General features: G+C 36.4%; 1 protein-coding gene across 1 annotated transcript in view; it reads left to right on the top strand.

Moving 5' to 3' along the window:
• Nucleotides 1-861: 861 nt before the first annotated feature.
• Nucleotides 862-13,865, top strand: part of ARHGEF38 (Rho guanine nucleotide exchange factor 38) — a 108,402-nt gene continuing 95,398 nt past the window's right edge. Inside the window, exon 1 of the mRNA XM_031941662.1 lies at nucleotides 862-1,216. Within this exon, the coding sequence (XP_031797522.1) occupies nucleotides 1,009-1,216 (208 nt within the window). The 5' untranslated portion in view covers nucleotides 862-1,008. The remainder of the gene's footprint in view (nucleotides 1,217-13,865) is intronic.

Here is a 13,865-nt window from a genome sequence, read left to right as displayed (position 1 = left end):
TATATACATATATATATATATGTCACTGAGAACTCTCTCATTGTTTGCTGGATTCTTTGAGAAGATAGTCTCATTCATCCCTGGGACCAAACCGTGGATCCATTTGGTCCCAGTAAATCTTTCCCTTTTAAATAAATTATTAAATATTCTCTAATCTCTAGTTTCTCCAGGATTACAAACAGAGCTCAGGAAAATTAAGAATATATTCTCATTCTAACATTGTATGCAGTTTTGCTCTTGTAGCATATCCTTTCTCCATTTCTTCAAGGAAGGAAATGAAGTGCCTTCTCATTTCTATGTCACTATAATTATACACAAATCACTTTCAATTTCTGATGTCATTATTTCCATTTATGCTGTTGTGATCACGTCTATAGTTTTCCTGTTTGTTTTGTTTTGTTTTAGTTTCTAAAAACGTTGTTTTATGTGCATGCCCAAGTGGCTCCTTCACTAAGGATGATTCATGTATATGTTTTTGTCTAATTCCCCACCAAAGTTATCACTCAAGGTATTGAATTCCAGTTAAAAGTCACATACGTGTCCATGTTTGCTCCCATGCAATATAATACTTCCCTGTACAGTGAAAGCATGTACACTGTAAGCTTCAATAAATTGCAACTTTAAACATGAATAATAGAGCAATACAGACATGACACAAATCCCCAAACCCCCATACACCCTCACCTCCACCCCCCAACACACACACAATGGGATTCTTGTTTGTTTCTGGAGCATGTGACAGAGCAGCCCCTGCTTTACCTAGCTCTGGGCTACAGGTGTCTCAGGTAACAGGTGGCAGGATCCCCAGTCTGACTCTAAGTACAGAAAAGAATGACTTCATAGAGGTGGAGTTCCGGGATCCTGGAGAGGTGGCCGTCACAGCCAGGTAACCCAGAAGCAAAGTTGTCTAATTAAAAGGAGCAGGTAAACTGGGAGCTTTAACCTTTGTCCCACGGTGAATTGTCAAGCTGTCTACTTTGGTGAGTTCTTCAGGTTTACCTATGTTTGATGCAGATGGAAACTAAGGAAGCTTTTGGAAAAGAGAACATGGGAACCAAGAAAAAGAATTTGACCTTTCTGAGACAGAGACTCTACATGTTGGAGAGGAGGAAGACTGACACTCTTGTGGAGAGCAGTGTTGCTGTGGACCACAGTAATTCGGGCCCCTTGAGGAGAAGTCAGTCTGACAGAACTGAATACAACCAGAAATTGCAAGGTATGTGCCTGGAAAAGGAGCTGATGCTTCCAAACCAATTTATTTAATTTCCAAGTCTCTCTGCTAGTCTTCTGTTTTCAAATAAGGCAATGACTAGGGTTTGAACTAGAGAGACAGCACTGGAGTCAGAAAAGCTAAATTCAAAATATTGCTTGGTAGTCTACCCTGTGAGCTTAAGAAAATATTCTGACCTTTCTGGGGATCAGTTTCCTAATCTATAAAGGAGTTTCTGTGGCCAAATCAATGTTTTGTTTCCAGATTTGTCTCTTTTTTGCTTTTATTTTCAAATAATGCAATAACTTTTAAGTAGTAGCAATTGACCCAGGAAAGGCAGCATAGAACAATTCAAAGTGCTCTACTTCTGGAATCAGAAGACCTGAATTCAAATCCTGTTCTCTCATTTATCTATGAACCCTTAGATAAGGGCTTTAATCTAATTTTTTAATCTGTAAAATTACAGGGTTGGATTAGGTGGCCCTACCAGTTTCAAATCTACAATCCTATGAATTAAATTAGAAGCACTGAAGAGTGGTCAGAATTGCCTTATTTACCTTTTATAGATATATAATGTCTACCTTAAAAAAAAAAAAAAGCATGAATGTGACTTGTAAATGGTAAGTGAAGTCATAATCTAACTCTTATTAGATAATTAATAAATCAATTTGGCATCTTTTTATTATTATTGATACTTTTATATGACTATTCTCTTATCTCCTTTTTATAAAATGAGTAGTATATTTCTTTTTTTTTTTTTTTTTTTGAAAAATTTTATCCCTCAATCTTAGTTTAATGGCTAGAATGCTGGATTTGGAGTCAAAAACACTGGAGTTTGAATTCTGGTTCTGAAATTTTTAGCTGTTGAAGCAAAACAAATCATTTTCATTTCATCTCTTTAAAGCTTCATTTTCTTCATATGTAAAACAGGATTAATAACACTCTTAATATTTATAGCACAGGATTTTGATATAGATCAATTATGAAACATTTATTAAATGTCTATTATGTTCTGGGAACTCTACTAGGAGATAGGATAAAAAGATAAAAGAAAACAATTTTTGTCCTCAAGGAGCTGAGCGACAAATATGATGATGATGGTGATAGTGATGATGAGAGTTCTTAGAGCTTTATGGTTTGCAAAGAGCTTTACAAATATTATTTCATTTTAACCTCACAACAACCTGACAGAATTGTTAGATGTCATTTTATCCCCCTTTTTACAGATGGGGACACTGAGGCACAGAAATGTTAAATGATTTGCCTAGGATCACATAGGTAGTGTCTGACAAAATATGAACTCATACTAAAATGTTTTATAAATGTCAGTTTACTTCCTTTATTATTATCTAAATAGATAAGACACTACCGTGACATCCATTTAGGCAATTGTACAAAGAGATATTGTTTTCTCATACAGGGAGGTAGCACCAGTCTCATAGAAAATGTGAGCAAAATCCGTCTAGAATAGCATTCATTTGAAATGACTGAAATGACTCCAAATGTGGCATGCATCTTCAGCAGTGAAGATGTCATTATTTCTTTCTCCTCTGCTTTCATTTCTTTTTTTTCCCTGAGCCTGAAGGTCCAATGACCCTCACTCTATAATAACAGCTCACTTTCTAGTCATGCTTTACCAATTACAAGACGCTTACCTGGGAAGGTAGATAATATAAATATTATTTTCCCCCTTGTAAAGATGAGAAGGATCATGGAATAAATAATATATTTAATAAATAACAAAAACAAAGAACTGGCCTTGGAACTAGGGAGACCAGGCTCTGACATACTGACTGTGTGATCTTGGGTAGGTTAATGCCCAACTCTGACTCTCAGTGCCCAGGCAACTTGAGAAAATAGAGGAACTAAGGAGGTAGAGGGAGTTTCCTCTTCTGGGAATTGCCTATAACAATGAAATCACAGGTACGGTCCTTTTTCTACTGAGGAGAAAACTAAGTCTTAGCTTGCTTTAATTGTTCAGTCGATTCATGTCCAAGTCTTTGTGGGATTTTCTTGGCAAAGACACTGGTGTAGTTTGTCTTTTCCTTCTCTAGCTCATTTTACAGATGAGGAAATTGAGGCAAACAGGGTAAAACTCAAGGTCACAAAGTTAATAAGCATCTGAAGCCAATTGAACTCAAAAAGAGTCTCTGTGACTCCAGGCCTGGTGCTTTATCCTTTGTGTCACCTAACTGCCCTACTTGATTACTTATTTGGTAAATTTCTGAGTTAAGAGTCAAATTTGGACCTTCTGACAAGTTATGTCTCTTTAATCTGGTATATACTTGACAGAATTCTAAGTATATTATAGAATGCTAAATAATGCCCCCAAACCTGCCTCTTCCACCTTTCCCATAAAATACATTTGAGTCTCTAAAACTAAAGTCATCTGATCTGCACTGAACTCAGCCTCTGGTTCAGAAAGATCTCTTTTGAATGTTTACATCTGCCATATCTTTTTCTATGATGAGCAAAATTTCTGGCAGCTTCTGTGCTAATTAAGTATTGTGTCTTTAAAAGCAATTAAATAACTGGGAAATACAAAGGGAAGAGACTTGCTGAAAGTATTCCTGGCATCTCAGAAGTGTGTTCAGAAAGAAAAAAAAAAACAAAACAAGACTTATCCTTAAGGAAAAGATACCACCGGAGCCAGTTTATCATTGTTGTTGTTGCTATTATTATTATTACTGAAACATGTTAAACGTGTGTAATTTCACATTTATCATTGCAAACCTCTTTAAATGGAGGGTTTAGAAGGAGGTGTTTGTTCTTTTCTCCAGTCCTTCAACCAGAGGGAAGGGCAATACAACATAAGGGAAAGAACACTAGGAAGGGCAACTTTATTCCAGTCCTGGTTGTACCATAAACCAGTTGTAGGACTTTGGGAAGGCCACTTCATTTCTCTGGATGTCAATCACTTTCTATGTAAAATTAGAACACTTTTTAGATGTGCACACAAAGTTGCATTGGTCAATTTAAGGTTCCTTCTAACTCTGATAATCTATGATACACATTTCTGTCCCCTTCTTCCTACAGAATCTCCTTTGATCGACCAATTCAACCTTGACAGGGAAAGACTAGATTCCAGATCAGTAGGGTAGAAATCAAGGCAAATGAAGTTTGTGTGTGCTTCAGAAAACAATTATCAAGGGGATTAATTCAATTCCATATTTTTTAAAAACAGGTAAACTGTCTTTTACTGCATGTATTTTGAAGTGACTTTAAATTTTTGTTTCACAGAAAACAATAAGTATACTCAGTTTAATAAAAATGTCATAAACTTGCCTTTCTCCCTAAATAAAAGAAATCATTCCAATAATTTATCGAGAAGCCCACTTCATCTGACATCCTCCAAGGACATGCAGATGGATGTGATAGATTGCTTACTCACTATACCTTTGTTAATCACCATTTGGTATCTTCTCTTCAGTCCCAGATCAGCTGCACATTTCTTGCCAATTATCATTAACTATCCAAGAAGATTTTCATCATCCTCTTCTAGTACAGATATTTGGGTAATGGGTTTTTGTTTGTTTGTTTGTTTGTTTTTTTGGTAACGCCAGGAAATGAGTTGGGGCTTGTGGGCAAACATCATGGAAAGCAAGACACAAATTTAGTCACTACTCCCACCCCTCCACAAAATGCAGTCCTCAGAAAAGCTCCCAACTAGTGGTCCTCAGCAGGTACTATCTCCAAGTTCCAGTGTGCCCAGCCCCCCACATCTTTTCTCCTTGGCTACTCATTAATCTCTGATTAGAATTAACCCTGACATCTTTATCTATGAAATGAAAGACTTTAAAAATATGATCCTATGATTCTATGGTCTTTGATTTAATTCATTATAAAAATACTTATTAATCACTGGGGGGTGGGGGAACTGAGAAAACAAAAGCAGAGATGAAAACTCTTCCTGCTTTCATCTTGTGATTTTTACTATAATTCCAGATTTATAATATAACACTCTTATCTTTTCAAATATTTGCCTTTCTAAGGCTTTTGCCTTGGACTTGAACTTCTCAGAATCATAGATTTAGATCTGGAAGATCAGCAGCTCCATTTTATGGACAAGGAAACAAAAGGCTCAGATTAAATGACTTGTCTAATATCATGAAATTACTAAGTAGTAGAAGTACAATTCAAACCCAGGTTCTCTGAGTCAAATGCAGTCCTTTTTTTTTTTTTTTACTTAGCAGCTAGTTGCCAACATTCTCTGTGTTTTCCTGTCAGCAGAGTAATTATTTCTAACATTCTCAGAGTACTGCATCAGCATACTATATTTTTAAGTAAACATTACTTTCCCCCATCCCACTTTACCTCCAATTCTTAGAATATAAAAGGAAAAGTCATTTTTAGGTTAAGGCCATGCACTCAGCAATATTACCATAATGATTTTCCCCTTTGCTCCCCATTTGTTTGACTTCCTGGAAATAGTTCTTCTCACATTTATTGTCAGCCATTTTGATCTGAATGAAGCCTAATGTAAATTGACAAACACCTGAAATCTCTATTCCCTAGCAATGGGGACAATTTATTTGCAGAAGAAAAGAATGGTGTTGCATAAAGGAAAGAAAAGTTCTTTGTTTAGGAGCTGCTGCAATTAAAATCTAAAGAAATCACAACTAAATAGTTGCTAATCACAAATGAAGCATAGGAATAAAATGGACAAGTGAAAGATTTCATCACAGATGTTAGGAACAATTTATCTCTTTTTTTTTTTTTCCATTAAGAAATAAATAAGGAAGCTATGTGAGTGAACAAAATAGCAATGTTTCAACTTGGCTGCTGGGCATTTGGCAAGTGTTTCTGCTTCAGTCTACCTTGAAGGAATTAACTGATTGTGACAATAAATGAATGAAAACATATATATTTTTTTTTCTCCCCTGAGGCAATTGGGGTTAAGTGACTTGCCTAGGGTCATGCAGCTTGGGAGTGTTAAGTGTCTGAGGCCAGATTTTCACTCAGATCCTCCTGACTTCAGGGCTAATGCTCTATCCACCTCTCCACCTACCTCCCCTGAGTGAAATTATATTGCTGAGATGCTGAAGGTACATATAAAAAAGTGAGACAATCTTTGTTTTAAAGGAGTTTGCTGTTATTGTTCAATCATTACTTTGTGACTACCATTGGAGTTTGGAGGGGGCAAAGATACTTTTGTGATTTGCCATTTCCTTCTCTGGCTCGTTTTATAGATATCTGAGGTAAATAGGATTAAGTGACTTGCCCAGAGTTATATAGCTAGTAAGTATCTAAGATCAGATGGAAACTTGGGAAAAGGAGTCTTTCTGATTCTACGGCTGGTCCTTTATCTTCTGGGTCACCTTGGCAAATGTCATTTACATGAACTTTAGGTGTGGCCATAAAGCAGATGGTGATACATCATCTTTGTTATGACCAATTTCATTGATAAGTCCATTTTCATTTCTGATATTGAGCCATGTGAAAATCCCAAGAACTTTGGTGGTAATATGTAAAGGGCTGAAACTCTGAATAGGTGCACTGGAATCAGACAACCAAGCACTTACGGCTAATTACCTACTGGACAATATTAAGCATATGCTTGGAAAATGGCCCTTCCCACTATTCTGTGCTAGCTCGATCTTTTGGTGTATACAGATAATCATAGGAGGGATTAGAGGGTGGAATAGAAGGGAGGTTGGTAGGTGGAGAACTTGTGGCAACTTTGTCCATCTCCTTTACTTCTTCCCTTAAAGACCAAGGACTTTTGCTAATCCCGACTCTGGCTGATCCTGAGGTCAACAGGAAGCTAACTTGGATTTCACAGTAATATTTTTTTTCTTGCATCTTCAGCTTCTGGAGAAAGAGGGAGGAGGAGTGGTCTACTATACGTGGAAGAGAAAGTTGTCAAGATATAATTTAGCACCTCCAGGGTTACTGCCCTTCCTAATTGCTTTGGAGGCTAGGCTGAAGGAAGGGTCAGTGGTCTTGAGTACATGAGATGCCTTTTCCATAACTATACCCCACCCTCTGTGATTGTAGTTATTTAGGCCCAGGGTCTTGTACTATTTCCACCAGGGTCTGAAGGGAAGTATTCTAACAAGGAGCTGTCAAACACAATTAAATTAAAATGTAATTGGGTAACATCTAATGGAATAAATAAAAAATACAAAGGAACATAGATAATTGAGTTTTTAAAGTCAGTAGGGGATCTTTATCTACAATTTAGTGGTCCCCATTTCTATCTGAGTTTGATACCATTGGTATCACTGATAGCAGTTGTTTGATTCACCTTTCTGGCACCTGCTTTCTGTCCCTCAGAATACCTTCATGTTTCCTCTAGCCTGGTCTGTATGCCCAGAAGATGACAAATGATCAGTGGTTAATGGGATTGCCTATCCCCATCAAATCTGGCCTGATTCTCCTTAGCTGTTTGACTCTGGGCCAGTCACTTAACCTGGTTTGCCTCAGTTTCCTCATCTGTAAAATAAGTTGGACCTAGACAATGGCTTCAAATGCCAGGATGGAAGCAGAGTGGAGAGAGATGCCACTATTTCCTGGACTTTAGGAGCTTGTTGGGATTCTCTGTTGAGGAGGATCTGTTTTTCTGCTATTTATTTCCTGGACACTTGGTCTTGGGAGTGAGAACTGACTCCAACAAAGCAAGGGAGCAATAGAAGTGAGTTGTTCCCTGTGGCAAGATTCCCATATCAGCTAAGCACACTATTCATGACAGCAGCTGGGTTATTGCTTCTGGGAGCTGGGGAGATCCTCTGGGACTTTAGACTGCTCTCACCAATACTCTTCACAAAAATCTAGCTTTTATCTCACTTTTATCTTGATTGGAAAGCCTGTAATCAAGATGGGAGGAGGGTGAGAGAGATATACACAGACATAAAGTCAGAGGAACAGAGAGAAAGAAACACAGAAAGACAGAAAAAAGGAAGAAAAGAAGAGAGAAAAGATATCAGTGATTTGTTTTTTTAAAAAAAATTATATTTTTTATTGATAGCCTTTGTTTTTTCTACATCATATTTATTTTTAATATATTCCTCTTCCTTCCCTACCCAGCAAGCTATCTTTTGTAACAAATATTAAAAAAAAAAAAAGGAGGAAGCAATATAAGAAAATGAACCAATAATCATCAAATATTATTTTCTTACTACCTTTCCCCATTCAATGAAACAAAAATGAGAATTACATAACTCATATCATATAACCAGAATCAAGCAAATAAAATTCCACTTGGTCATATTTTAAAATGTGTTTCTTATTCCCTCTATAGTCCATTATCTCTCTGTTATCAGGTGGCCATCATTCTTCTTTCTCAGTTCTTTGATTAGAGACATACTTCTACTCCAAGAGGCATCTGCTTTCTTTGGATTAAGGAGTTGTCATTTATATAGTCCCTACCTAGACCTGTATATAATATGGAAGAGTATACTTTTTGTGTGTGGATTTCCTCTAATGAGCTCACTCAATTATATGACATGACCCTGACAAAAACAAAAAAATTATGATAATCCTTCACTGAGCAACTATGGAAAGAAAAAACTAGTTTGCTCCTCCACAAATTAAAACACAAACCCAAAAACCAAAACCAGATCCTTGTATTCAAGGATAAAAATAGTAACTTGCAAAATATACATTTAAAATTCTGTTTCATCAATCAGCATCCAGACTTTTTATAATGCTATAACAATATTGTTACTATTCTTAAAATATTCACACACACTGAATATTTTAAAAATTTAGAGATGATCATTTTTCTACTGTGCTTTTTTTGTCTACTATGCTTTGAGCATTCTTTTCTGTGGAACAGTAAAAATATTAAATTAAGATAGAGAACTAGATTATTTTAAATGAAGGATTCTTTTGAAGACAGAAGCAACGTTTCTTGGGAAACTAAAAATCAGCTTTGGTTTTTTTGTGCTATTCTTATAGAATGTTTCTAGTCTCCCATCCCTGCCCCTGCCATGTATCCATGTGTGAGCTAAACAAAAACAAACCCCTCCAAAATGGATGTATTTCAGTAGGAAATTTTCTTTTAAATGAGCCATTAAATCAAGCAAGGGCTATGGTTAAGACAAACCTATCATAAAAGTTTGAGATGTAAATCTTTCTGCTTTTTTCAGTTGTAGAGTGAGATGTCCAGGTTAGCTTTCTAGAGGGCTTTGGGACCAGCCTTGGTCTCAGCAGAATAATCACCATGAGAATAGTCAGGAATAAAGTCCACAGTCTTTATTGTCTTCTTCAGTTTCTCAGTCTGACCCAGTCAGTTCCACAGTCTCTTCCAGCAGTCTGACTCACAGTCTGACTGACTATCCCCAGTTTCTTCCAGCAGTCTGCGGGTCTCCCCCCATAGTACAGGAGGCAGGAGAGCCACCACAAGGATGGTCAAAGATAGAAAGCCACAAATTGGTGGCTGACTTTGTCCTCAGTTTAAACATCCTATTACAATTACATCAATTGTAGAACTATTAGATCACCGTGCTAAGTACTAGCTATATGTGTGAATTAGAGAACAATCATCTCATCAACTCCCCTACTTCAAGTATACTTCTCCAAAATTCCGTCCTCTACAGTAGAGTTCTATTAAAATAGAAAAAAAAAAAAAAAAAAAAAAAAAAGATCTATTCTAACACCATCGTTTTTTTTGTTTGTTTGTTTTTTGGTAACCTTGTGTACCTCCACGCAACTTGTGTTTCCAATGTTCCTTTGTATTGTATATATAAATCATGTAATGTTGTTCAGTTGTTTTTAGTCATGTTCAACCCTTATTATTCCTTTTGGGGTTTTCTTGGCAAAGATGCTGGAGTGTTTTACCATTTCCTTCTCCAACTTATTTTACAGACAAGGAAACTGAGGCAAACCAGGTTAAGTGACTTGCCCAGAGTCAAACAGCTAAGGAGAATCAGGCCAGATTTGAAAGCAGGAAGATGATTCTTCCTGAGTCCAGGCCCCAAACTCTATCCATTGTACCACCTAACTGCCCATATATAAGTTGTAGTATATCATACATGTAGGTATATATAAAGGCCACCCAATATAGTGGATGGAATATTAGATCAGGAAAACCTGGGTACAAATCTGAATCCTGACACTTACTAGCTATGTAACTCTAATCAGATTCATTGGGACTTAACTACCAAGTCATAGATTGATATTTCTTCTTCTACTGGACGGATTTCCTATAACTGCAGGGTAAAATGATGACAAAATGATAAATCTTGGGTTTGGGGGTTTTTTGCATATAGAAAAGTAGGCCAACGTAGTTGATTAGAGTTAAATTAGCAGCAGCTGAGGAAAACCAACATTCTTCTTTGTTTTGTCCTGCTCTAAAGAGAGAAAATATTCCTTAGTTTTCTTTAAAACCTGGATCAAATACAATGTTCTATATGAGGAATTTCTTGATCACCCAAGTTTTTAATACCTTTTCATTCCCAAATAACTTGTTGTTTGGGTTCTTTTTTTAATTTCATAGTATATTTTTCCAAATACATGCAAAGATAGTTTTCAATATTCATTTTTGCAAAACCTTGTTTCAAATTTTTCTCCCTCTCCTCTGCCCTCACCCCTCTCCAAGACAGGTTAAACATGTGCAATTCTTCTAAATTTCCATAAATTTCTATTTCCATATTCTGCATGCTTGCGCGCACACACACACACACACACACACACCAGATCAAAAGAAAAAACACCAGAAAGGAAAAAAACCAAGCAAACAAACAATAACAACAAAGGTGAAAAATACTGTCCTTTCTTCTGAGGTACCTCTACATACCTCTCAGATTGGCTAAAATGACAGGAAAAGATAATGATAAATATTGGAGGGAATGTGGGAAAACTGGGATACTGATATATTGTTGGTGCAGTTGTGAATTGATCCAACTATTCTGGAGAGCAATATGAACCTATGCCCAAAGGGCTATCAAACTGGGCATACCTTTTGATCCAGTAGTGTCTCTCTGGGTCTGTGTCCTTAAAAGATGATTAAAAAAGGAAAAAGGATGCACATGTGCAAAAATGTTTGTAGCAGCCCTTTTTGGAAACTGAGCTGGAGAAGGAAATGGGAAATCACTCCAATATTGTTACTTAAAAAACTCCAATGATGACACAACTGAACAATGACACTTAGCCATGCCTGACACCTAATAAATGTTTTTTGCCCTGTTTTCTTTCCTTCTGAAGCTGGGAAGCATTACTCAGTTAATGTTACTGGGATGAGAGTCTCCTTGTCAAGAGCATTTTCTGTTTCTTAGCAATCTATTTGCAATGCTTTCTTTTCTATAATTTTCCCTAAGAAGAGATTTCCCTCCTTATATTTCATAAGACCCTAAAAGGTATTCATGGCTATCCTTTTTCCCTGGGACATGTCCTTATTTAAGTTGTCAGGTGAACATTAATCAGTGTAGATATCATTCTGACAACACTACGGAAGGAGAAATAATATCGTTGTGACACAAAAGAGAACATTTTTATTATATGCATTACCTTGAAATAACATTTTTGTCAGAAGATGTGATGCAGCGTATATGTGGTGGGAGGGTGTGATAGAAAGAAACAGATGCAGAATGTATTAGTCATGTGGGCTGCACATGATATATTGTCAAATATCCTGTGAGGGAAAGATACAAGGATATAATTAAATAGGAAGGTCATTCCATCACAAGCATAAAAATTCAGCACAAAAACGTATCCATTCTTTTGTATACTATATTCATACCTCCTCCCATTTTTCTAAATTTCTTTTTGTCTTTCTTACCAAATGATTTTTCAAAGTGCCATAAGAACTATTTTCTATTGAAATATATACACTCTGCTTATAATATTTGCTTGTTGTTATTCAATGTCCATTTGTGTTGGACTGTATGTGATCTCATGGACAAAAGTCAATAGAGTTTTGGCAAAGATACTGGAGCAGTTTGCCATTTCCTTCTCCAGTGTGCCCTATTTTTACACATGAGAACTATGGCAAACAGGGATTGTGACTTGCTAAAAGTAACATAGCTAATAAGTGACTGAGCTTAGATTTGAACTCAAACCTTTCTGATTCCAGGCCCAGTGCTCTATTCACTGTTTCACCTGCTAATTTGCACCAAAATCAATTTATTTTTGTTTAAAAATTTTGGTTTTACTAGATCTGCAATTTACTTTGTAGGAAGAAACTCCCTTTTTCATTGTTCCATAGCTTAACTGTATTTGGGAGCTAATTGTCTGGGGGCACTAAGGGGCTTTGCAGCTAGTATGTGTCAGACATGGCACTGTCATGTCAGTGACAGCTTGTGACCAAATATGACTAGTCATTACATTTAATGCTTCTACTAGGCACAAGGATCCATACAGGTCTAAGGACCTGTCATGAGTCTTTATCATAAATCTGAGTCATTACTTTCTCTAGAGTTACCAGAACTGAGGATCTATGTTGTGAAGGAGTAAGTGATTTTCTTAAGAATACACTGGCATAAATAGAGTTGATTGACATGCTCTTTGTCTGAATCCCATACTATAGCCAGAAAAAAACTATTGTGCTCCTTCCAGAGACCTTGAGACTTTATCTAGATCTTTACTCTAATTCTCATGGTCCTAGATGTCATAGTTGGAGATCCTAGAGCCCAAGTCCAGGTGAGCAAGAGAGTTATTGGCAAAGGAGCTACAATGCTGAGCCTTGAATCAAGAAGATCTAAATTCCAATTGGCCTCCGATCCTTATTAGCTGTGTGAGCTTAGGCAAATCAACCTCTCTCAGCCTCAGTTTCCTCATCTGTAAAATGTGACAATAATAGCACCCACTTTCTAGGATTGTTGTGTAGATAAAATGAGTTAATATTTTAAAGAGTTCTGCTAACTTTAAAGTGATATGTAAAGGTTATTATTAGTAGTAATTATCGTTATTATAAGTAATAATAATTATTTTCCTGGTCCTAGAGCACAATCTCTCAAACTAGGAAGAATTCAGATTTCTGCACTGTTAGTTTCAACTTGACAGGAATTCTCTAATAGCATGCTCCATTTTTATCAATATCAAAAATGATATAAGACAGCAAGACTCAAAGCTGGGGAATTTGAATTCAAATCCCACTTCTGACAGTTAGTGACTGTATGACCCTAGGCCAGTCACTTCATCTCTTCTCTAAGAAACTCCTCTCTAAGACTACAAATCGCTAGTCAGATGCCATCCTACACTGGCAAAAAGAGCTTCTTCACCTGAGAGTTCTTTAGACTAATACAATCACAAATCAGCTTCTATCTCTATCCCCCTCTCTGTCAATAATATGAATAAAGTCACCTGTGGCATGCTAATAAAATTTGCAAACAATACAAAGTGAGTATCGATATCAAACACAATGAATAAAAGAGATAGGAAAAAAAAGTTCACAGTTTAGAACATTAGGTTAATCTAATCAAATTAAATTCAATGAAGACTTAAGAACTCTCTGATCAAAGATGTGATTGATCAACTGTGATTCCAGAAGACCAGTGATGAAGTGGGTTATGTACCTCCTGATGGTCCCAGGGCTCAGATTCAGATACATGTTTGGAGATGGCCAACAGGAGATTTGTTTTCTTTGACTGACTATTTGTTACAAAGGTTTTGTTTTTTTCCTTTATTCCAAATGGGTAGGAGAGAGGAAGAGAAAAAAAAAATGATTTTTTAAAGTAAAACATTAAGCTTTGAAAATAAAATATAAAATTCAATA

This window comes from Sarcophilus harrisii, chromosome 6 (assembly GCF_902635505.1).
Source record: "Sarcophilus harrisii chromosome 6, mSarHar1.11, whole genome shotgun sequence".
Lineage (NCBI taxonomy): Eukaryota > Metazoa > Chordata > Mammalia > Dasyuromorphia > Dasyuridae > Sarcophilus > Sarcophilus harrisii.
The sequence above is the reverse complement of the archived record's forward strand: the minus strand, read 5'-3'. Positions and strand labels throughout refer to the sequence as shown.